The sequence below is a fragment of the Oryza glaberrima genome, chromosome 5 (genome assembly GCF_000147395.1).
Source record: "Oryza glaberrima chromosome 5, OglaRS2, whole genome shotgun sequence".
Classification (NCBI taxonomy): domain Eukaryota; kingdom Viridiplantae; phylum Streptophyta; class Magnoliopsida; order Poales; family Poaceae; genus Oryza; species Oryza glaberrima.
Window position 1 is genome coordinate 12,473,090 of NC_068330.1, and position 25,821 is coordinate 12,498,910.

At 46.0% G+C, this 25,821-nt stretch overlaps 2 protein-coding genes across 2 annotated transcripts; both read left to right on the forward strand.

The window, feature by feature from the left end:
- The first annotated feature begins 2,311 nt into the window (after positions 1–2,311).
- LOC127774937 (uncharacterized) lies at positions 2,312–7,954 on the forward strand. The gene is made up of 7 exons (XM_052301227.1): positions 2,312–2,602; positions 2,726–2,995; positions 3,102–3,174; positions 4,892–5,223; positions 5,986–6,127; positions 6,548–6,673; positions 7,310–7,954. Exons 1-7 carry the CDS (start codon positions 2,521–2,523, stop codon positions 7,689–7,691), a joined length of 1,407 nt encoding a protein of 468 aa, XP_052157187.1. The 5' UTR covers positions 2,312–2,520; the 3' UTR covers positions 7,692–7,954.
- A 415-nt stretch (positions 7,955–8,369) lies between these two features.
- Positions 8,370–10,569, forward strand: LOC127774855 (uncharacterized). Its single transcript, XM_052301145.1, has 4 exons — positions 8,370–8,603; positions 8,675–8,798; positions 8,884–9,019; positions 9,123–10,569. The coding sequence occupies exons 1-4, from the start codon at positions 8,435–8,437 to the stop codon at positions 10,455–10,457; spliced, it is 1,764 nt and encodes a 587-aa protein (XP_052157105.1). The 5' UTR covers positions 8,370–8,434; the 3' UTR covers positions 10,458–10,569.
- The last annotated feature ends 15,252 nt before the right edge of the window (positions 10,570–25,821 follow it).

The window sequence follows — 25,821 nt, forward strand, 5'->3', positions numbered from 1 at the left end:
ACGCCGATGCCTAGAAGCTCTCACGTGGGGGAGGACATGGGGCCGAGGGCTAGAGAGGAGGGCGACATCGAAGGAGTCTTCCTCGGTGGTCCGCTCCTCCCACACCCGTGTCGAGGAAGGCGGCGAGCCTCAACGGAGCGGCGGGCAGCCATGCTGGGATTGGTTTTTCTTTTCTTTTTTTTTTGTACGACAGTGGACTAGCAGTCTCGTTCGTTTTTCTCCCTCCACGGTTGCTTGTAAATAGGCTGAATGGGTCGTCCTCGCTGCGCTCGTGCGATGCGGAACGAAGGAAGCAACAACGCCGCGAGATGCTGATCAGACGATGGATCGACGCCCGACGTCCCTTTGTTGGCCACCCAACGTCAGACGATCTGCTTCCCATACTTTGATATTTTGGGCGGTTTTTGCAATTTTTGCTTTTTTTTTTTTAGGAAAAAGTGCATCGAAGGTCCCTCAACTTGTCGTCGGATTACAAAATCGTCCCCGAACCACAAAACCAGATATAAGTCATCCCTCAACTTACAAAACCGACTCACTGTAGGTCCTCAGGCGGTTTTGACCCTGGTTTTATCCGATGTGGCAGCTGAGTCAGCGTGGGACCCACGTGGGCCCCATATGTCAGGTTGACCACGTCATCACTTTCTCTCTCTTTTTTCCCTCTTCTCTCCCTTCCTCCTCTCTCTCACTTTTTCTTCTTAGTCCGGGCAAGCTGGCGCGGCGAGGGCGCCAGGCAGGAGAGGAGGATGTCGGGAGGCCGGCGACCGGCGGCGGCCGCGACGACGTCCATGGATGACGACGGCGGCATCCTCGCGCTCCTAGTCGGCAGCATCCGTGTCCGCCTCGTCCTCCCGCGCCTGCCCTCCCACGCCGCCAGCCTCCGTCGTCTTTCCACGTGCGGCCATGGATGACGACGGCGGGACCTCCCTCTCCCCGTCGGCGCCATCCGCCTCTGCCTCGTCCTCCCGCGCCTGCCCTCCCACGCCGCCGGAGCAGGAGGGTCTCCCCCATGTGTGGAGGCCAAGGACTCCCTGACCATCGTCGCGCGGCAGTCGCCAGTCATCGATCTAGTGCCCCGTCCGCGGCGACCTTGAGGAGCTGTCATCGACCATGATTGATGCACCGACTGATCTTGCAGGGTGCCGTGCGCTTGGGTTCAACATGATCATGTCCTTCCTCATTGCTCTGGTCGTGAACGTGTCCATGAGCTACCTGCTACCCCACGCATCGATGAGATCAACGACGGCGTAAAGCTAGCTACCGCGCTGCCATCAGCGTCTGCGCCTCTCCCGACCCGCCCGCGCGCGGCTACTCCCACCGCCGCCTGCGCCTACTTCCACCTCCTCACCCATCGTCGCGGCGCCTGCCTGCGCCCAGCACGCTGCCGCCGCCGCGTCGCTACGCGGCCCACGCCACCCCGCTGCCCGTTTCCTGCCTCGCCCCGCCGGCCGACCCGCACGAGGGGATTGGGGAAGCCGGCGAGCTTGCGCCGCCTTGAGCCCACGGCCACCACCCGGGAGCCGCCGGCCGCACCACCCTCCGGCCGCGCGCGCCGCTGTGGGCGGCAGCCCTAGCGCCGTCCCCATGCGAGAGCAGAGTGACGGCTTGTTTGGTAACTCGAGGGAAGGGGATTGGGAGTTTACACGAGGGAATTGATGATAAGATTAAGATGGGAATTTGATTTTTAATCCCAATATCTTGTTTGGTAGAGGTGATGGAAATTGATAGGGAATTTAGTTGGAGATTAGGTCATTAATAAAAACGGATGGCTGAGATTTGCTTAAACAAAGTAAAGGAGGAATTCCCTCCCAATTACCTGCCCCTACCCAGGTATTGAAAAGGAGGGAGTTCCTTCCTCAATTCCCCATCCTCATCCCACCAAAATTCCCATGTCTCCTAACTAAACAAAACTATTAATAGCCTCATCCCTCTAAACTCCCAATTCCTCCTAAAAACTCCCTCCAACCAAAAGGGCCAAGGAAGGAGAGAAACAGAGAAAGAGGAGGGGAAAAGACAGCAGGGTGCTGACGTGGACACCCTGACGTGTGGGGCTCACGTGGGTCTCACGCTGAGTCAGCTGTCGCGTTGGATAAAACTGGAATCAAAACCGCCAAGGGACCAAATTTGCATTGGTTTTGTAAGTTTAGGGATGCGTTGTATCCGGTTTTGCGGTTGGGGGACGATTTTGTAATTCGATGACAAGTTGAGGGACCTTCGGTGTACTTTTTCCTTTTTTTTACTTTGAGTTGAGACTACTATACTGAACGGGCTGCAGTGAATTCCCAGACAGGCAGGCCAGCGGCCAGCCCATCCAGCTGGCCAAGTCTTCGTCGTCGTCCTCCTCAATCACATATTGGAGACAGCGACGCGCCCATCTGATTTAGACGGGAGGACGCCGGCCGCCTGACTTCCTCCCTCCGAGACTCCTTCGCGGCGAAGGCTTTACAGAGCTGCAGGCAGCTCATGCCGTTATAATCCCCCTCGCGACTCGCGAGCCAAGTGAGACCAACCCCCAACTCGACGATGACCATGGAGGCGGAGCGCGACGGCGAGGAGCAGCGCCGCCCCCTCCTCTCCTCCTCCTCTCCGCCGCCACCGCCGCCAGGTAGGCGTACTGCCACCGCCTTCGCCGTCCGCCCTCGTTCTCTCCCCGATCCCCCATTTCAGGCTCCGTCTCGTGATCGTCTCACCCTGCCTGCCTCGTTTCGTCGAATTCCGTTCCCTGCAGCGGCGGAACATCAGCATCAGCACCAGCAGCAGTACCAGTACCTGGGCCGCAGCAGCTCGTCGGCGCTGCGCGGCGGCGGTGGCGGAGGAGGAGGAGGAGCGGGCTGGGGCGTGGGGCCGGAGGTCAGCGCCGCGGAGGTCAGGTCCGCCGCGTCGATCTCCTCCGCCAGCTACTACCCACCGCCGCCGGCTCTCCACCACGACGTCTACCCGCCGGACATCCACTCCCCGTCCCCGTCGCCAGCTGCCCCTACTGCTCCGCACCCTCACGGTGATTCCGCATCGCCTCTTCTTCTTCTTCTTCTTCTCGTCTCTCTGCATTTCGCATCGCATCAGCTGTGTCCGTGACCCTAACATCAGTTGGTTATACCTTGCAGGAGGATTAGCAATTGTTCCTCAAGGGCCGTACCCGTATGGCGGCGAATACCAGCCTTCTCATGATGGCAGAAGGTGAGCACTTCCAATCGAAATCGGGTATTTGCTGATTAGCTGTTATGATCCTGCTGCCGCAAGATCATATAACTAAAATGGGTAGTATGAAGTGTGAACGTGGTAAGAAATTGGGGACCGAAGACGAACATAAGAGAGAGGCGCTGTGTCCATTAAAACGCGTGAGATATCCACCCTACTTGAATCCCAGTTGCTCCTATATGTCCCCTTCTGAACTTGTTTGCGCCTCCTTTTCCCATGCCAGGTACTTGTAAAGGTTCTTAAGAGTAGCCAGCTAGTTGGCAAGCAGTAGCCAGATTATCTCTCATATTTAGCAAGCGGAATGTGCAATATTTTGATTTGGTGTTGCAGTGGCCAGTTGGATAATATTGCGAAACGATATGTCTGCACAAATGGCACAGTCAGGCCAGAAAGATTTTGACAATTTGCTAGCTAATGTAGTGCCAATTACACATACTCAGATTGTAAGTAGGGCCAATTCAGTCATCTTTCTGATTGTAGCCTGATGCATGCCACCTCCTTTTACCAGTTATTGTTGAATAGGTAGTATTCACATGATGGTCAAATAGTGCAGTGATCTTTCTAGCCTCCAAAATCCAAAATAAATATCTGTTGGGTTGCCTCTTATTGATTTAGCTGATCTTGCCTTCAACTCCATCTACAAACCAATAATTTAACATGAATAATAATGAAGAGATAATGCCCGTGCACACTAATATGAAATTGTTGAATTTTCCTTCAAATAAATTCTCGGAAAAAAAGGGGGGAAAACTTGGAAAATGAGCGAATGAGCAATAAGCACTGGGATGCAAAATACTGTATTTGATAAGATTGACCAGAAATATATTATTTCACTAAAAACCATAAATTCCACTATAAGCATATAGGATTCGACAGAGAAAATACTGGCTGCATCCAAAAGTCAACCTGGAAATAGTTCTCTTGGTGCTTATATAACCTCAGATTCTCAGTACATCAGCGCACAGCTGAAATATTCAAATCACAATTAATCCATATTTCCAAACATTAGTTATACCATTGTGCATTCTGCTCAAGCAGTTAGCTTTCAACAGCACACACATGCCTAATTTAATTTGTGCCAGTATTAAAAAAGTACATGGCAACAGCTAAATTATTGTCTTTGTAACCAACTTATGTAAGCTGATTGATACTTGGTTTGTCCGTTGGCCCCAAATCTCATAAAAATGAAAACACTGTTTACTCTTGGTCTGTTGTCCTGTGCAAATTTGAAGAGTGGCAGGAAGTGATTTGGGATGGGAATGACTTGGTACTTGTAGTTGAGGGATAATGCATCTTGAAGGAAGAAAGCTCTAGAGACCTAGAATATTTGTTATTGAGCATCGCTTGGGTTGGTTGTAGTGGGGTTGTTTCCTTGACCCCTTCTTTGTACATATATTTGCTTTCTTAATGAAATGAAACAGAGCTCTCCTGTGTTTTCGAGAAAAAAAGACCTAGAATATTTGTAGAAGTACCAGATTGTTAGACAGATAAAAAGAGATTGATGATGTGGAGCATTGGAATAACTAGTTTTGCACTAATATCTATAATGATTCCTCATTTTTCTCTGATGGCAAAAGGAAAGGAACCATAGCTAACCTGCACATTATTTCCCTTTTGTTCCATTTTTTTCCTGCAATGCTTTCTTTCCCAAGATCATACCAATTGTTCACATGGAATGATTGAAATATGCTGACAGGGATGTACTGGATGAGGTAGAGATCCGGCAGCTCCTTATTGATCATGTTGGGCATCGGTGCTGCTGGGGAAGTAGGCCTGCTCGCACATGGAAAATTACCTCTATTGAGGATTGCAATGTATATGTTGGAACTTTGGAAACTTTCATCGAGGAAAGGGACACTGTAACTAACAAGGAACCCTATGATGGTGGGAAAATAGATGGAAGAGACAAGGGTCCTGTGCTTGCAGTGTGGGAACTTGATCTGAGGTCTGAGTTTCCTCTACTGTTTGTACCAGAAAAAGAAGTAATGGTCAAGATCCCTCACTCAGAAGTAATTGAAAAATGCTTAGGTATGGTTTTCATTCTGAAGCACTCATTTAGTCATATAGTTTCTTTTGCCGATTGTGTAATATCTGTACTTCCCAACTACAACTACTGTGTTTCTTTCGGTTGTCCTAGTTCCTATCTATTCTGCAAATATCCTTCTAAGCGTCAGCTAAAGTTCTGAAATATATTTTTCGTCCCATCGTATATCATCACCTTAATTCTTTTCGTTTATGTTGTTATGATGTTATATAGGAATCGATATGTGCACTTATTTGGGTTTTTTTAACACACATCATTTTTCTTAGAACACGCAAGAGATATGCGTATCATTTCATTAAGATAGAGGGAAAAAGGTGGACGGCGTTAGAGATAAACTCTGGCACCTACCCACCCAGGAATTGCAACACCGACACTACACACTTGAACTCACCAAAACAGGAGAAAAGATAATAGGAGATAGTTTTTTTTTAAAAGATGCAAGAGATCTGTGTATCATTTCATTAAGCAAGAGAAACACGAGGAGGGGGCAGAAAACCCCAACCTTGCAAATAAACAAGTCTTACAATTACAAAGACTCGGAATGACCTTTGGCTTTCTTAAAATTATTTGTAGTTGGACTCCTTAAATATATTTTTCTTATCAAACACTTCTGGCTTCTTCCTTTATACTATAATTGTCCTATCAGTATGATGGTATATATGTTTTGCACGGCACATATCATAATTTATTCATCATTGTTTTTTCTATTTTGAATATTCTAGTTTCTGATCTAAATTTTCTCCTAGATTGCGAGAGTCGTGGAGAGATACCATGTCCTATTTGCAATGCTGGTCAGGAGCACGGATTTTACAAGGCAAATCAGATGACCCGTTGCAGTGCATGTCATGGGAGGGGTTTACTTGCTCACCAAGATGGATCTGATACAGTGTTAGTCCTGCACTTCTGCTGCTAACTTTGTTTTTTAGTTCTACATCTCGCCGTTTACATTAGTGTCATTATCTAAAAAAATAGTTCACATTTGCACCTAATTTAAAGGCCACTAAAGAAGCACATCACCACATTAATCACCTAATTTTGGTTGCCTGTTCAATTTGAGTTGGTAAAATTGTGTACATGTTAAGGCAGTATTGTTGCATTTGTTCTTTGGTCCACTAGATATTTATTTGTATTTACATGTCAATGGTTGCTATTTTATTTAAGTTTTTAATTCATGCCTGATTAGATAGAAAATAGTACTCTAAAATTTGAAAAATGCTTTCCTATTATTGAGATATTTTACATCTACTGGTAAAAGTATGCCACTTCTGTTGAAAATGCTCACTTTGTGCGTATCTTTATTTGTAACAGATGTGGAATGTGCAGTGGTAAAGGAATGTTGCCTTGTATAGCATGTGGATCGCGTGGCCTAGTAACATGCAAGACATGTAGTGGCTATGGTTCCCTTCTCGCAAAAAGCACTGCTCATGTTCGATGGTAATTTGATTCTTTTTCTGCTGTTGCTGTTTTAGTGTTTACGTTGAGACGATGTATAGTAACAAGAAAATAAAATCAAAATATGTGATGGCTGAAAGGAACTTATAATTGCTACAATGCTTTATATCATGATAATATTGGTTTAATAGTTCAGTAATCCTGCAAATGTGGTAAAAAAAAGCGTAGTGGAGAATTTGTTGTTGTAGATCTTGTGAATTGATGCTTTAATTGTGAGTTTGGCCTATCATATTAGTTTCATTGTTTTAGAGAGAGTCCTAGCATATTACTTAGTTGATTCATACAAAATACCTCGGTGATGTTCAGGGAACTTATTTATTAATGTTTCATTTGCTGGATGCTTTACAGTCGCATCTCCTAAAGCTATCAGTGTATCTGTAACTTATGCATGGCATAGTAGAAAAAGGCGTTTCTCCATGATTTGCCATCAACCAAGCAAAGCAATTTGTACACTTATAACGTGATGATATGCACATTATGGTTTGAAGGAACGCCTCTATGATTTCTACAGGAAATTTCTTTTATGCTTTTTATTCATGTTTTGGAGAAAATACTTTACGTTTTTTTTTCAATAATTACGTAATGCGTTGATCTAACTTGAAATTTTCCTGTTTCTAGGAAGACACTGTCAGCAAGAAAAGTGAGCGCAACTAGGGGAGCTGCCTCTGTGCCTGACGAAGTATTCCACAGAGCCCAGGGGATTCAGCTATGCAACATACAGGCGTACCAGTGCACTCCTGCATTCTTCGCCGATTCGTACCAGCTCAACCAGTTCTCCTCAGAAGTCGTAGCTAGCCGGCTTCCAGTTCCACCGTCCGCGAGGGTCATTTCCGAGAGGCACATCATCTCCGTCGTGCCTGTGATCCGTGTCACAATGGCTCATCGCAAGCAATGTTTCAGCTTCTACGTCGTCGGCTACAATAGGGATGTTTTCATAAGAGATTATCCTTCGAAATTCTGCTGGGGCCTCTGCTGTTGCTTTGAGTGGCTGCGGAACTAGTTATTTCTTGCCATGTGACAAAAATCGAGTGTGCAGTATTTTATAGTATTACATACGGAGTAAGGCTTGTGTATAATTATAGCAAAACCGAAGATTAAAGAGGGTTGAATGAATAAGCATAACCCTGTGTGTTATGCATTTTTTACATTACAGAAGCTGTATCCTCGTATTCTATTACTAGGGCTTCGTCCATGTAGATCATATCTGTAACAACTGCTCGGGCATGAATCAAATCAGTTGTGAAGACTTTCCCTTAGACAATTGTGTCGGTGTTTTAATTCTGGCATTGAAATTTTCAGATGAAATTTTAAAATAATTTGCTGAAAGCATAAAAAGAAACGTACGTGCAAATCAATTTTAAATATAAACATTTTGATTTTTTTTATCACACCATAGCGGCGACGCGGCGTGAGTCTAAACTCCAAACCCATGCCACGGACGGCACAATTCTTTCAAGATGCGTAAAGTACTAAAGTGTAAGGCTTAGAAACAGGTTATGGTATTCTTTATTTTTAAATCATTTTTAGAGAAATGGTTCAAAGATTAGAGACGATCAGAATTTCATATTGGATTTTGGACAGTTTCAATCCCTAATGCCAAATTGAGGACAGTTTCAACGGCTTTTATAAATTAACGCCCTGTCCTCCTTGAACGCCTCCTTTCTCCTCTCATTTGCAATAAAGCCAAATAACCCAAAAGCGATCAAAGAATCCATTGCGATTTTGCGACATCGTGAACCGGGAATGACGACGAAGAAGAAGCCGCTGTCGTCGTCGCCGTCCACCTCCGTGGCGAAGCTTCTCCTGCGGTGGCGCGGCCGGAGCAAGGCGGCCAAGGACGAGAGCATCGAGTTCTTCTCCGAGCTACGGAGCAGCCAGCCCGATCGCCGCGGCGCCGCCTCCGATCACGCCGGTGAGAAATTGAGATTGTCCGCTCCTCAATCCCTCGTTCTTGCTGAGAACGAGGAAATTTCTGCAATGCAGGGGGAGGAGGAGCTCCGGATGGGAGGGGAAAGGCAAAGAGCGCCGCCCCCGCTGCCGCCGGTGGAGACGCCGGCGGCGGCGGCAAGCTCTTGTCGACGGGAACCGAGAAGCATGACTACGATTGGTACGGATGAATCGGTGGTGCATTGACCCCGAAATGTAGATGAAAATTTGTCTTACGTTTTTCTTTTACCGAATTGCGTTGGCAGGCTTCTGACACCTCCGGCGTCGCCACTCTGGTCGCCGGCGACGAGCGCCGCCGCAGGCCACCATGTCTCCGCCGCGCCGCCGCCGAGCCGGCTGGAAAGAGCTAGCTCGGCGCCATACGCGAAAGGGAATTCACGGGTATGTGCATGCGCTCTCGCCCTACCCGATCAAAATTTTCACCTCTTGCAATTGCAAATTGTTGTTTGATCCCCCATTTCTCCCCCTTGCGATTGCGAAGCAGCTGCCATTGACACGGCGGGAGAACGGGCCCCCGGCGTCGAGGCTGTCGAGGAGCAGCTCCGCGACGTCGCAACTCTCCACCGTCGCCCACGCGCCGGGCACCGTGTTCTCCGGCCGCCGGACATTGTCGTCGGCGTCGGTGTCGTCGATCAACACGGCGAGCAGCACGTCCGTGGGCTCGACGCCGCGGGGGTCGTCGGCGTCGACGAGCCCACGCACGCCGGCCACCGCAAGGGGCGCGCCGGCCGGGGCGGCTTGGCCCCGTCACAGGGACAGAACACAAGCACTGCACGTGTTCGGCGCCGCCGCCGCCGCCGGCCAACCCAGCGCGTCGTCGCTGGTGTCCAGGTCGAGACCCTCGCTGACGGCGCCGTCGAGCGGAGCGCTCCAGCGCGCGACGCCCGGCTCCGCCGGCACGTCGAGCCCGAGGTCAACCGCCCCGGCGTGTCAGCAACCTGCAGCGACCAGACGTGGCGCCAACTCCGTGGCACGTTCGGGGTCAACGCCACGGGCCGCGTCGCCCTCGCCGCGAGCGCGTGACGTCAGCATTGCGGCGGGCGCGTCCCGTGTCGCGCCGCCGCCCATGTCCAGCAGCAAGCCGAGGCAGGCGCCGGCGTCGGGGAAGCAAAGCAACGGCAACGGCATGGCGGCGGCAAGCACGGCAGCCCAGAGGTGGCGCTCGGCCGGGAGGAACGCACGGAGGGAGGAGGCGGTCACCCATGAATCATCAAGAAACAGCGACAGTCGCCGGAAGATCGACGTAGCGAACACCAGCGCCGCCGCTCGCCGCACTGCTGACCTCTCTAGCCCGCGCGGCGCGAGCGGCGGTTCTCCGACGAGCGGCGGCGGCGGTCGGAACAAGTCGACAGACACCGACGCGAAGCGCAGCCTATGGCAGGGAGCAGCGGCACGGCACCTGATGGCGGCGGCGCGCCGGGACGCAACCCCCACCACCCGCCGGAGAGGTGGCCTCTCGTCGGTGGCGTCAAGAAGCCGCCTGGGGATCACGCCCGCCGCCTCCTCCGGTGACATCTCGGCCACGCCCACTGGACGACGGTCCACGCCGGCGAAAGGCAGGCCCGCCGCCGACGCGGCCGCGGCCGCATCCTCCCCGCGGGTGGCCGCGGGGGACGCGTTCCCGAGCTCGCGGTACGACGCCATGCTGCTCCGGGAGGACCCCAGGAACCTGACATGGCTGCACGGATGCGACGACGGCGAGGAGATCGACGGCGGAGATCTGGTCGAGGCCTCGCTGGAGTCGTTCGACGTGCCGGCCGGGTTGAGCAGCACGGGGCTGCACGGCGGCAAGACTTTGAATTTTGGCGCCAATTTGTAAAGGCAGCCACGTGATTTAGGAGGACACTACGTATTTCCGTATGTATGTACTGCAAACTATTTGTACATGGACTTCTTTTTCTCCCATTTGAGGAGCACGAATTATTTCTGCGTTGTGGGATGCATCAAGGATTCTTTTACGCTGATTGAGGCTGATTTTTTCCGATAGCACGTTTCTCAAACCGTTAAACGACGTGCTTTTAAAACTTTTTATATAAAAGTTCTTTAAATAATTTTAAAAAACTTATTATTTTATCAAGTGTACCATAATTAATACTTCCTCCGTACTCGTAAAGGAAGTCGTTTAGGACAGTGATACAGTCTCCAAAACACAACTTTGACTTCTTGTTTTTATAAAAATATTTATTAAAAAATGATATAGGTATACTTTTATGAAAATATTTTTCAAGAAAAATCTATTCATATAATTTTTATATTTTCAAACTCAACAACTTGAGAGTTATTCACGATTTATATTCCCAAGGTTTGACTTAAACATTGTCCTAAACGACTTCCTTTACGAGTATGGAGTATTCAACTAATCGTACACTAATGGCTTATCTCATTTTACGTGTAATGAAGTTATCACCTTCAATCGCTCAAACAGACGTACTCCCTCCGTACTCGTAAAAAAGTTGTTTAGGACAATGTTTAAGTCAAACCGGACAATGTTTAAGTCAAACATTGGAAATATAAATTATAAATAACTCTCAAGTTATTGAGTTTGAAAAGGTAAAAATTATATGAATAGATTTGTCTTGAAAAATACTTTCATAAAAATATACATATATCACTTTTAAATAAATATTTTTATAGAAACAAGAAGTTAAAATTATGTTTTGGAGACCGTGTCATTGTTCTAAACGATTTCCTTTACGACTACGGAGGGAGTAGCTGAGAATAGGTGACCACGCTAGAGCTTGTCCCAATTTAGATATACTCCATGTCTCTACCTCAAAATTGAAGTATTTCTAGCTTGTTTCATAAAAAAATATGGTCAAATTCTAAATTAGTTAGATTCCCTCGTAAGCATCATATTGACTGAAAATATGGCTGTGTTTAGTTCCTTGGCCAAAATTTTTTAAAGTATACGTACATACATTTGAAGTATTAAATATAGTCTAATGATAAAACGAATTACAGATTTCGCCTGTAAATTGTGAGACGAATTTATTAAGCCTAATTAATCCGTCATTAGCAATGTTTACTGTAGCATCACATTGTTAAATCATGGCGTAATTAGGCTCAAAAGATTCGTCTGACAATTTACAAGCAAATTGTGCAATTGATTTTGAGTTTCGCTAAAATACTGTCGCCACATTTTTGGCTTGTTTACAGTCGATCTCTCTTCTCTAGATCATTTGATCTCCTTTAAGATTCGTACTGTGGCAAATTATGGGATATAAACCAAACAATGATGCAAGACGTTAGCAATTATATAAAAATATAGTGACAAATTTTTAGGTAAAAATACGTCAAATAAAATTTACACAGTAGTTACACCCCACTTATACACCACTTACATATGTAAATTAGTATGTAATTTTGGGACTTACATATGTAATTTTAGGACTTACATATGTAATTTTGGGACTTACATTGAAAATACACTAAAAATACATATGTAATTTAGGGACTTACAATGTAAATACATGCCGACAATTTTTTGGTGAAAAATATGGCGCTATAAATATAGCTGCTCCAATGATTTTTTGGGTCCACATTTAATGCTCTATACATATATCCAAACATTCGATGTGATGTTTTTGAAAAAAAAAATAAATCTAAACACGGCCTATATGGATTTTTGTGCATTGAAATCTATCAAGTAGACTCATCGGAGACGAGACGGTGTCTCTCTCTACGTAGATAGGACCTCGCGTAAACAGTTCGGATAGTTTCAAACCGATTTTGATAATCTTTGGAAATGACCATGTCAGTTCAGATGATAACTCAATTCGGAAATGAATTATTTTTTTTATTCGGATGATACCTCAATTTGAAAATCTTTACCTATTATAAAAATTAAAGATGATTCCGTACTCAAAATTTCTCTTCGTCTGTTGTCCCCGTAATCCGGATCGATTCCGTATTTCCGTTATTTACAGCGACGATTGATCTTTTCTTACGTGCTACATATACTCCATCTCAAAATTGAAGTATTTCTAGTTTGTTCAATTAATAATTTATTAATAGAATTCATTTTATTCTTTATTTGGAATTTTAATTAATTTCGTGTTGTGTTTTTATGGTCTCTTCTTTCAATATTCCTATGTTTCATTTATATTTTCAGATATTTCTAAATTATATTTCTACTTAATAATATAATAGAGCTTATTTTTTTATTTAGAATTTTTATTAATCTTGTATTATGTTGCAGATGGTCCCTTCTTTTAATGTTTCTTTTTCTTCTTCTTCCGAATTTCAGTTATTTTAAAATTGTATTTGTACTTAAACTCTCATTTTTCTTTTTATAATTTTGGAAATTGTTTTATTTTTATTTTAAATTTTAATTAGTTTCTTTCAATATTTTTGAAATACTAGTTATATCTAAATTGTATTTCTAGTTATCAAAATTGTTATTATGTATTTCTGTTATTTATAAATTATATTTCTACATGCTCTTTAGTTTCTATTTCTATAATTTCAGAATTTATTTTTTTATTCTAATTTTAATTAAATCTAGTGGTGTGTTGTGAATGGTCTCTTCTTTCATTTTTTTATCTTTTATTCCAAATTTTACTTATTTCTTAATAGTATTCCTACTTGAACCTTTTTTTTCTAATTTCATAATTTATTATAAATTTTAATTAATCTCGTGGTATGTTGTGGATGAACTTTTATGTTAATATTTCTTTATTTTTATTCTGAATTTTAGTTATTCTCAATTGTATTTTTATGTGAACTCTATTTTTTTAAACTAATGTGGGGTATTTTAATCTTTGTAGCGAATGTGGTGCTTCATTTTAATATTATCTTAATAATATAATAGATTGGAGTATCCGTACGTAAAGGTACTATAATATACTCCTTCCGTCCCAAAATATAATAACTTTTAGCTCTCAAGATATGTCCCAAAATATAACAACTTCTTCACCAACATTTTCTTCTCAGCCAATTCCAACCCTTCACCATTCACTTTTCTCACATACATCCACTACTCATCCAATCATCTTCTACTTGCTTTCTTAATAACCGTGTCCAACTCTAAAATTTCTTTTATCTTGGGACGGATGAAGTATTTTCAAGGGCGTGATCCAAGGGGTAGTGATCTACAGTATTTATATGTATGTAGACACGGTTGCTAAAATTAGAAGGCAATTTAATATTTTTTGTTGATATAAATAAAGGACTAGCAATATCTCTTTATTGAGTCTTAATCGGTTTTCATGTTCTGATAAATGCTCGTGAGATATATATCGTTCCAGTTCACTTTAGCTCGTGTATTCCTTTCATGTCCAGAGTATTCCTTTCCGTTTCGATAATAATAGACAAAATTATGAAAATAAATGTGATTAAGCCAGTTTTCGTCCTTATTCGAATTGTTTGACACTTTGACTCTATGATAAATTGATAATACAATCTTGTATTTTGCTCGGATATGGATATATACATTCTAGTTGTGTAAATATCTGGATATGGATACATTTTAATTGTGTAAATATCTGGCAACTATTGACCGGCTAAGGCCTTGTTCGGTTACGCCGTGATTTAATCCGGACCGGGAATAACAAGTACAGTAAGAAATTTATGTAGATATAATGTGTCGGTGATATGGGTCCGGGAGTATCATGCTTAGAGGGAGAAGGCCGCACCCAAACCCACGTGGCGTCCCCTGAGGAGGGCGGCGCTCCGATGGAGCGGCGGCCGCCCAATCCAAGCTTAGGGTACCGAGTTTGGAGGGAGGAGGCTGCCCCCAGACCCACGTGGCACTTCCCCGAAGGGGTGGCGCCCGGGGTGGAGTGACGGCTGCCCCCTCCTCGCTCGGGGGTTGGGCCCGTCCCGATCAAGACTAGAGGGAGGAGGCTGCCCCAGGCGCCACATGGCCCTCCCCCCAGGAGGGATCGGGCCCGAGGTAGGGTGGTGGCCGCCCCCTCCTGTGACTAGGGATCGGGCTCCCCCGACCCCCTCTCTAGATCACCACGTGCGGTGGATTAGGCAGCCGCCTCCAGGCGCCCACCTACCCGTATTTATGGCGTCCTGAGTGGTGGCGCCACGCCGCATTTAATGTGATGTGCAGTGCACTCAACCGATCTATGACCGGTCCGTGACCAGTCGAATGACCGATAGGACAGTGGCTGTGTACCCCCACCCTGTCAGTATGCTAGGCGGCGTGCGGCGTGCTCTGCCCCGTCACATCATAATGAGAGGCTTTTTAGTCTCTCATCATAGCCGGAGTCGGTTTATCCGCTCTAGTCAAACAGGAGCCCAGAAGTCTTCGTCCCTTAAATGGCGACTGACAGGGGCACCCCCGTGTCAGGCGGCAAGATTTGATGGGCCCCATCATCAAGATGACGTGCGCTGAGACAAGATATGCATTTAATACAAAGATTGTAATACTTCTCCACTAAGTTAGGTTGTTGGGCCTATGTGGTAACCCCTTAAGGTATAAAAGGAGGTCCATGCCTACTTGCGGAAGGGGATGAGCCATTTTAATCTCTAGAGCAGCTTCTGCCCCTCATGAGGAATATCTTTGGCTCCAACAAGGAGATCTTGTAATTTCTCCCACAATCAACATAGCACAGGAGTAGGGTATTACGCTTCTCAGCGGCCCGAGCCTGTATAAACCCCTTTTGTCTAATCGTCTTGGAGGGGCTAACCCCCTCAAGATCGCACAGTTTCGCTCACCAAGTCCTCGAATCTCACCCGCTGCCCCCAGCCGAACCAAAAAACAAAAGGGGGTCTCACGGTTCCCTGGTGGAGGAGTTCACCTTCCGACATGTGGCGCGCCAGGTAAGGGACGTGTTCGTGATTTTTGAGGTACTTTCGAGCACCGGCGTGATGAGCGTCGCGCCGCCAATGCGGGGGAAGGCGCCGCCTCCTCAGGAGAGCCGCGCCACCCCAGGCAGGGGGCTAGGCCCCTACATCCTCACCGGAAAAGGATAACGGACAGACCTTTGTGGCGAGTCTTCGGAATGTCCGATGGCCCCCAAAGTTCGGGCCCAGCCTCACCGAGAAGTACGACGGCGGCGTCAACCCCTCCGAGTCCCTCCAGATTTGCACGACAATCATAGAGGCGCCGGGGGGGGGGGGGGGGTGGGGTGGGGTGAAGACCAGGTCATAGCGAGCTTCTTCCCCATGGCCCTCAGGGGCCAAGTGCGGGGTTGGCTCATGAACCTGCTGCCCGCCTCGGTCCACTCCTGAGAGGACTCTTGCAGATAGGTATCAAGCGTTTGAAAACCTGCCGAAAGCACATGGTGCACAAGGTCACCTGGCGCCAACCACAAGTCGCACGCTCGCTAAGATGGGAAGTCAGGCTTACATCGTGCTCCGACATGACTGTGTAATTTACAAGTCCCCTCCTCCAGCGGAGAGGTCCCTTCTTAGTTGTTGGCGTTCTGCGCTCGGATCTTGTAGGCTGGTTGCCAAAGAGGAGACCCTGTCACCACCACAATCCATGCATAAAGGCATCTGTCTTTCAAGCATTGATCATCCTTTTAAGTTTCAAGTATTTTTCAAATTTTCAATTCATCAGCTTGAAATCTTATATTTAATTTCCCCCTTTCTATTCTCATGGCCCTGCGACGCTCGCGTATTGCGCATTTGTTGCTCCCTCGGTGGTAAGAGCCCAACCTCTCTCCCATCTACATGAACGATTCTTCGCTAAGTATGGGGGCTAAGTTTTCTAGCCTTATCATAGCCTTAAGTTGAGCCCCGGGTGCCATCGAAGCTCGGGATCCCTTCTGCTGGCTCTTCCGTAGCGGCTGGCTTTGGTCCCGCTGGCTTGCTACGGTGCCCGGCCCGGCTCAACTGTGGACGGGGATTGCTGGCTTTAGAGTTTTTCGGCTCTCACACTCGTGCGAAAGTAATCGTCCATGTAGAAGGAAAAGAGATTGGAAGGAGGCCACCGAAAGGAAAGAGCGAACAAAATGTGTAGCGTGGGGCGCAGGCTCGTGGGAACTTGACCTCGTTTACTAAGTGGTCGCAGGCTTCCCGAAAGGGTTCGGAGCCTAGGGTGGGGAGCCCTCTTCGAGCCAAACGTTTGAAAAGTCGCGACATGCAAACAAGGATAAACAAAGGTAACAAAGGAGGTATTGCAATACCCGGACCAAAGCCGACCTCTCTGGGAAAGCTCAGCGTTGGCCGGGGGCTCTTTTTTAGCATAGCATTTGTAATACTTCCTTTAAGTTTATATCTACTTTGTTCATGCTTATCAGCAAAGTTATTATGGCTTATATTTATCTCTCACCTATCTCTTCCTCGCGGTCCCGCGGTACCCACGTGTCGCGCGCTCGTTTACCCCCCTTGGTAACAAAAAGTTTGTATTCGCTTCATCCATTCAAAAGATTCTTTGCTAAAAGCGTGGGGGCTACGATTCCTAGCTCTATCCTAGCCCTGCGTCGAGCTCTGGTCGCCGTGGACGCCCGGGGCCCCCTGTGCTGGCTCTTCCGTAGCAGCTGGCTTTGGCCCCGCCGGCTGGCAACAGCGCCCAGCTTGGCTTGATCGCGGGTGAAGATTGCTGGCTATGGAAAATTCAGTCCTCACACGTGAAAATAATCATTTGAGTAGATGAAGCAGAACATGAACAGAGGTTAACAAAAGGCAGGGGCAAGCGAGGCGCGCAGCATGAGGTCGTGGGCCTGAGAGAATCTAACAACGTTTGCTAAATATATATAGAAAATAAGTTCACAACCTAAGGTACGGCTGGCGAGTCGCCCTCAAGCTGAGGCGAAAAAGGCGCATGGGCCCTAGTGCTAGCAAAGAAAGGAGAAGATTGGTGGCGGCGAAAAAGGAAAAGCAGAGGAGCTAGGGCTCGGTAGGAGCGAATCATGGAGAGGATGGGGTCTTTTGAGCAAAAAACCCATGTGTATCGGTTCCGCTCCCGTGCCCACAGCACCTCGGAAACCAGGAAGGAAGTGGGAAGTTAAGGCAACGTATGAACGTGGCTAAACTCCCACCGCCCAACTCCCAGAAAGACAGGATAGAAGACCGGGCCTACATATCATTAGACTAGGAGAGTGGCGTCAACCCTGGCCATCTGGGGAAGGTTTTGGTCAAGGCTAACGCCGGGGGGGCTACTGTCGGTGATATGGGTCCAGGGGTATCATGTTTAGAGGGAGGAGGCTGCCCGCAAACCCACGTGGCGCCCCTGAGGAGAGCGGCGCCCGGGTGGAGCGGCGGCCCCCCCTTCCCAGCTTAGGGTACTGAGTTTGGAGGGAGGAGGCTGCCCCCAGACCCACGTGGCACTTCCCCGAGGGGGTGGCACCCTGGGTGGAGTGGCGGCTGCCCCCTCCTCGCTCGGGGGTCGGGCCCGTCCCAATCAAGTCTAGAGGGAGGAGGCTACCCCAGGCGCCACGTGGCCCTCCCCCGAGGGGGATCAGGCCCGAGGTAGGGTGGTGGCCGCCCCCTCCTGCGACTAGGGGTTGGGCTCCCCCGACCCCCTCTCTAGGTCACCACGTGCGGTGGATTAGGCGGCCGCCTCCAGGCGCCCACCTATCCGCATTTATGGCATTTGAGCGGTGGCGCCACGCCGCATTTAATGCGATGTGCAGTGCACTTAACCGATCTATGACCGGTCCGTGACCGGTCGAATGACCGATAGGACGGTGGCTGTGTACCCCCACCCTGTCAGTATGCTAGGCGGCGCGCGGCGTGCTCTGCCCCATCACATCATAATGAGAGGCTTTTTAGTCTCTCATCATAGCCGGAGTCGGTTTATCCGCTCTAGTCAAACAGGAGCCCAGAAGTCCTTGTCCCTTAAATGGCGACTGACAGGGGCACCCCCCGTGTCAGGCGGCAAGATTTGACAGGTCCCATCATCAAGATGACGTGCGCTTGGCTTCCCAAGTCAAGATGACGTGCGCTTGGCTTCAGAGACAAGACATGCATTTAATGCAAAGATTGTAATACTTCTCCACTAAATTAGGTTGTCGGGCCTATGTGGTAACCCCTTAAGGTATAAAAGGAGGTTCAGGCCTACTTGGGGAAGGGGATGAGCCATTTTAAACTCTAGAGCAGCTTCTGCCCCTCATGAGGAAGATCTTCGGCTCCAACAAGGAGATCTTGTAATTTCTCCCACAATCAACATAGCACAAGAGTAGGGTATTACGCTTCTCAACGGCCCGAACCTGTATAAACCCCTTTTGTCTCATCGTCTTGGAGGGGCTAACCCCCTCAAGATTTCACAGTTTCGCTCACCAAGTCCTCAAATCTCACCCGCTGCCCTCGGCCGAACAAAAAATAATGGGGGCCTCACGGTTCCCTGGTGGAGGAGTTCACCCTCCGACACAATGAGAGACCGGAATTTATTCTGGATCGGGAACCAATTTACTTATGATATAGACAATAAGAGACCGGGAATCAATCCACTAGTCAAGAAGTGTGGAACTAATCCGGATGTTTTGGTGTGGAACCTGTCATGAGTAAATTGGTTCCCGCCTGGAATAAATCCCGGTCTCTCATTGCATTTATGATAAATTTCTTACTATACTTCTCATTCCCGTCCCGGATTGAATCTAGGTGTAACCGAACAAGGCCTTACAATGTTGATGTATTGGGCTTTAAAATCTCGATGGGCCACTACATGTTGGTGGGCTACTATAAATGTGGTAAGCATATAGGAGAGGATTATGATCCATACAACAGTGATTAGACATACACATACGGTAGATAATAGATTTGACAAGAAACGCATTTATATGATACGTTCCATGAAAGATAGGATAAATGACAATCCATAACGACACATTTGTCCTGAATGCAATCCAAAGATGAAATCAGAATTCTTCTATCTCATCATTTTGCTTCGCTTAATATTTCTTTTTCTAAAAGCTCCTTGTTTACGCTTCTGCCATTACCTACAGTGATCATTTTGGAGATGGTAACTAAACCACAACAGAAACTTCTTCATCACCAATTGGCAACTATTTGACCACAAGCAACTTAACATATGACATATCTACCGCTCGAGGCAGGTAGCCCATTTAATTTTTGGCAGCTTCTTACTTTGAAATTAAGCCACAAAATCTATGGCTTGACACACTTTTGATTAGCAAAACTAAATTAAATTTGATAGTCAACCAAACATGTTAGTTTTTTCACCCCTTACAGCAATGTCGGTGAAGACGTGGCCTCAGCTGAATAAATTATAGTAAACGTGGCAGTTTTCAGACGTATGTTTCTTTAAAAAGTAAAGTGACAATTGTTACGACAGATCATGGCCGGGGAGAGGTTGGAAGAGTGGTTTTTCTTCTTCTTCTTCTTTTCTGTAAAACATAGACACCTGGGCAGATGCCAAATCGTCACTAATCAGACAAACAAAATCAAACTAGCTAGTGGTACTCCTATTTATTGATTATGTAGTTTCCAAATGGTTTGGACAAACTAGTTAATAATTTATTGTCAACTGTCAATGACGCATTCCTGTTTCTTCATCTTCAAAACATGGATTAGCAAGTCTCCTTGTCCGCATGCGGGTAGCCAAGTCAAAAAATTAACACATGGTATTTTCAAATCATAGATTACTACGCTACAAACTACTACAAAAGTGGCAGCAAGACTAAACCACTGGTACATCTACAATGATAATTACTTAATTGCTATGTTCACAAATAGATGTCGTACTTCAACCTCAACATCCCTTTTTTTAAGGGAATAAATCTCAAAATATTAAATCAATAACATATGAAAAAAAAGATTTGATATGTGAAGATAAATTAATAGATTTCTCAGTAAAAATGCTATCATATAGTTAAACTTTTAATAATATCTATAAATAATTAAGTTGATTGAATATTATGGATTAGTTTTTAGCCCTTTCTTCATTGCTTTTAGTGCCCAACTCGCTTATGATTGATACTACATCCGTCCCAAAATAAGTGCAGCAATGAAAATCCGTGTCCAACGTTTGACCGTCCGTCTTATTTGAAAATTTTATGAAAAATTTAAAAAAAGTTAGTCACACATAAAGTACTATTCATATTTTATCATCTAATAACAATAAAAATATTAATCATAAAAAAAATTTAAATAAAACGAATGGTCAAACGTTGGAGGTGAATAGTGCAAAACTGCACTTATATTGGGACGGAGGGAGTGGGACGGAGGGAGTAGTACTGTAAGACATGTAAAATGAGCTGCCTAAAATTATTCAAAAAGGATAACCAAACTAAATTCAAAATTGTATCAATCAATTATAATATAAAAGAAAGTGGAGCCATGGTCTTGTTACAAACTAGCCATTTGGTCTATTATGTCAACGGAAGGGGTAAATATGTGGTGGAGACCCATATATATATACCCACAATGCATGGAAAATGGCTCGGTTTCCCTTATTCTGCGTCAAATATTTGTCTCAATTCTCTCTACTCAAGATAAGCCTTTGATTACTCCAATTTGGAAGCAGTACTGATCGACCAATATAAAGAAAGAAGAGCTATGCACAAACGTTTGGATCAACGTCAAATATGCCCTACAAATTTTTCAGTTTGAATAGTAAATGTGGTGGTTTGGTTTGAAGCTTGTTTGATAATGTTCATGCTCAATTTGTCACTATTTTAGAACTTTCTTCACCATAATATAAATTTTGGCTCCTAATTGGCATCAATGCTACCCTAACAAAACATTGGCAGTACCAAAATTTATCAAGATTTTGGTACTACCAATGTTTTAGTATAGTAATACACCATACACGTCTTTTTTCTTAGCCTTTTAGTGACACGAACTGAGACGAGACATTAGTATATGATTAATTGAGTACAAACTTATAAAATTGATTTATCTGTCTTTTTTAAAAAAATCTGTCAGGGTTACGGATAAGGTATACCCTCTACCCTTGGATGTATGCTACACGGCAATGCGGTATATCGGTGCATATACGGACGCCCTCTGAACACGCTAAGGGAGTCCATCACGAAGTCTGCCAGTGGAAAGGTTCCTACCCGTATAGGACTGGGTCGTTACTATATCGTGCAAGGTCCGATGTCTCCGAGTCCTACTTGGAGACCGCCTGATCTGCGATATAAAAGGGACCCCCGGGAGACCTAAGGGATCGGATCTCAGAGCCTAGACCACGACCACAGCCTACGAAGTCGGAGACTATAGGAGACAAGTCGTCGGGTGATCTAGTCGAATCAACTCGACTACGGTCTCGTCGGTATCGCCGAGTTCTACTGTTCCCTTTGTAATTTGTGGTTCTTTTCATATAATCCCATAACCACTGGATTAGGGCTATTACCTACTAAGGGGTCTGAACCAGTATAATCTTTATCTCTTGTTTTCTTGATGTCGTACCACGTAGATTCTCGTACCAGCGTACCCCAATACCTTTTATATCCGGTCTACGGGTACCCACCGTCGACAGTGGCGCGCCAGGTAGAGGGATTTTGGTGCTTCAGGATTTCGATGAGATGGGTTCAAGAGATGGATTCTCTAGCAACTACTCGACGACTTCGGCTATGGAGAGATCTAACTCAACCGGAGTGTCTTTTCCGACCAGATCCGAATCATCGCCGCCGTCACCCATGGAATTGGACGACTCATCTCCTGGAATCCTAGACGACTACGTGAGCTCGCATGCATTGTGGGAGTCGGACAACTATCGTTTGCCATGATCAGGAGACTTGCTAGACCACGTGTGCCGACCAATACACGGTTAACGAGTTTAATCACCGACGCCTACCGGATTGCATGTACACACGAAGCCCAACTCAGTCAACGCCTGCACATATGCATGCGTACAGTACAAAGGAAGAGGAATATTATGCAGCAAACCAGGAGATCGAGATGGATAATTATCCGAAGCATACTAATCGAGATTAATGCCTAATCCAATTACAATCAAGCATATTCCTGTTGGTACAAGGTAATTAGTAGATTAATTAATTTAATTTATCTACTAATTTCGTAGATATATCCGGCATATATCTATAAAGGTATGCAATATTTTATAATCAGTTTACCATACCTACTTTTCCGATCTATACAATATTGTCAGATCCAAATTTTATTATGTTTACCTATGTTTTTTATACAATAATAACTATTGCGCGGGTGTCCCCGATGTTAAATCGATTACGATCTAACGCTGGAGGCTCGCTCTGTCTTCGTCTGTATAAATCATGCTTGTTTACAGTTTACATAATGCCCTGATATTTAATCTGCTCGTTATATCCTGATAATACTAGAAGATTCATGCAGTTTCTAGTACATACTCGATATTATCTGCTATATATCTTGTCTTCTAGAAAATATTATTCAGGAACAATTGAGCACTCAAGTAGGTTGTGGTCAAGTACACCGCATTATCGAGAACAATCTCGACAAATGCAGAGTCCGCGTCCAACCTACCAACGAAGACCGACGACCTATCTCATAGCACCAGCCACGGCTAGACTACTCGAGAAAAGGTTGTTAACGGATAATTCCTCGTGAACGTTATCGGCTTGATCACCCGACATGATTGCGAACGGACATCCGGATATGCTACAAGTTGGGTGTGTGAGTCATGCTGGCCACATGAGATGTACATGTAATAAACCAACTCTAGTACTTCCATTGGTTCTCGAGAGATGATTCTACTCGCTCGCTGGCTCTCGAACCAGTACGTAGCAATCTCCCGCACCGCAACCTCCATTGGTGTTCGAGAGATGATTCTACTCGCTCGCTGGTTCTCGAACCAGTACATAGCAATCTCCCGCACCACAATCTCCATTGGTGTTCGAGAGATGATTCTACTCGCTCGCTGGTTCTCGAACCAGTACGTAGCAATCTCCCGCACCACAACTTCTATTGGTGTTCGAGAGATGATTCTACCCGCTCGCTGGTTCTCGAACCAGTACGTAGCAATCTCTCCCTGGTTCTCGAACCAGTACGTAGCAATCTCCCGCACCGCAACGTCCGTTGGTGTTCGAGAGATGATTCTACTCGCTCGCTGGTTCTCGAACTAGTACGTAGCAATCTCCCTCACCACAACCTCCATTGGTGTTCGAGAGATGATTCTACTCGCTCGCTGGTTCTCGAACCAGTACGTAGCAATCTCCCGCACCGCAACCTCCATTGGTGTTCGAGAGATGATTTTACTCGCTCGCTGGTTCTCGAACCAGTACGTAGCAATCTCCCGCACCGCAACCTCCATTGCTGTTCGAGAGATGATTCTACTCGCTCGCTGGTTCTCGAACCAGTACGTAGCAATCTCCCGCACCGCAACCTCCATGGGTGTTCGAGGGATTATTCTACTCGCTCGCTGGTTCTCGAACCAATACGTAGCAATCTCTCGCACCGCAACCTCAGATAGTCGAGGTACGACTACAGCAATAATACAGCGGTCCTCGTACCACGACTTCAAATGATCGAGAGACACCTACTCACTGGTTCTCAACTAGTCAATTGTAGCGATCTCTCGTACATTTACTTCTAGTGGTTGAGTTACGACTACTACCTGGTTCTTGACCAGAGGTGTAGTGATTCTCCCATTACCTCTACTTCAACAAAGTTGATATCAGGTACACAATAATGCCAAGTGTTTTACCCAGAGATCCCTTACCACAAAAGACACCTAGCGTTGAAACCTATCCTAATGTCCCTTTACGCCATCTTGATAAGGCCTCTGAGGAACCTAAGGGAACTTCGGCTGGGGACGCCCAGAGCGGATAAGGCCTTGTCGGATCCTTCAGAGACGAAAGACCATGTAAGATCTGGTTGTATAAGAGTTCTCGCTGTGCGTATTAACCAAGCCGTGTAATCGGAAATGGATTTTCCAACTTCACGGCTGGGGGCTAGGATCAGTGCTTGTTCAACCAAGGCAGGTCAAAGGTCCAAGAGCCTTATCTTCCGAGAAAGATTCTCCGATGACAAGGCTGGGGGCTAGGGAGAGTGTATAACTCAACAAATTGACTGATCGAAGTCGGTAAAAGAGTAGACGCTCATATACAAAACATTGGTCTGTAAGTTTAATTCATTTTTGGTTTTCCATACATATTATAACATGTCACCCTTTGAGCATTCGCTCGGGGGCTATTTTTATCTAATATTCTTTTCTGAGTATTGATTTCAGGAAAATTTTATTCGACATTATCGAAGACTCCATGTCTCTAAGGTTCTACACCAAGATCGACTAAAGCGAGTACGACAAGTGTTGACAAGGCTCCGTCGCAGACTCTACGCCTACTCGATTACTCGAGAACGGTTGGTGGATCTCGACAAGGAATACGAAATGAAGAGATGGTGTACCTGCCGAGATAAATTTCGTGACTTCAATCCAAATTCTCGATTACAGCAAGACGGGAGAATTAGTCGTATGCTCTGTACTTTCTTGGTCGACGTCGGAGATTGACTCAGACAAACCCTTTAGATGCCCGCACGAGGCTGATAAAGGAAGTCTAACGTTATCTCTGAACTCACCGAGAACATTCACGTGAGCTCAATAACAGTTACTCCATGGTCTGCAGTTGAGAATATGAATCCGTTCATTTGCATTAAAGTCGGGGGCTACTGTCAGGGTTATGGATACCACATACCTAATAGTAGTTGACTAAATCTCGGCAGGACCCACCACATACCATGTCTTATACGGAAACTAACCTCGAGAGAGTTCCGGATAAGGAAAGACAACCAGAGTTCTACATAGAAACGACAAGTACTACTCGGATTATATCCATATTGGTTTCTCTAGTTCTACTTAGACAAGGGGACACCTATGGGTATAAATACAAGGCCCACTAGGAGGAGAGGAGGGACAATCAACATACATGGAACAACAGAAGCCACAACATACAAGCCAACATACACCAAGACAAGACGCCGGATATCGACTTCAGGGATAAGCACGGCTAGTCCACTATGGTGTCTCCGGATACTGTCAGGAGAGACGAAAACGCTATCTCTGATCTCGCCGGGCACGAACTCGAGGAGGAAGACTACCCTATTGTCGACTACGAGTCAGACCTTCAGACCGCCATGTCGACAACAGTTAGATAGGCTACCCCAAATATTGTACTGGTGTGATTATAGTGAATAAGAGCAATACCGGCTTCGGCCAACAGGATGTAGGGTTATTACCTGACAATTCAGGGGCCCGAACCTGTATAAAAATCCTCGTCCCCGTCTCTTTTACCTCAGTCTCGCGTATATCCTAGTACCGACGATCCCCATACCATGCAAATACCGGAATCGTGACATCAAACGTCGACAAAATCTATATAAAATTA

Coding starts and splice junctions, on each gene's coding strand:
- LOC127774855 (XM_052301145.1), top strand. CDS start 8,435: ATGACGACGAAGAAGAAGCCGCTGTCGTCGTCGCCGTCCACCTCCGTG. Junction 8,604..8,674: donor CGCCGCCTCCGATCACGCCG/GTGAGAAATTGA, acceptor TCTGCAATGCAG/GGGGAGGAGGAGCTCCGGAT. Junction 9,020..9,122: donor ACGCGAAAGGGAATTCACGG/GTATGTGCATGC, acceptor ATTGCGAAGCAG/CTGCCATTGACACGGCGGGA.
- LOC127774937 (XM_052301227.1), top strand. CDS start 2,521: ATGACCATGGAGGCGGAGCGCGACGGCGAGGAGCAGCGCCGCCCCCTC. Junction 2,996..3,101: donor TACTGCTCCGCACCCTCACG/GTGATTCCGCAT, acceptor TATACCTTGCAG/GAGGATTAGCAATTGTTCCT. Junction 6,128..6,547: donor CAAGATGGATCTGATACAGT/GTTAGTCCTGCA, acceptor TATTTGTAACAG/ATGTGGAATGTGCAGTGGTA.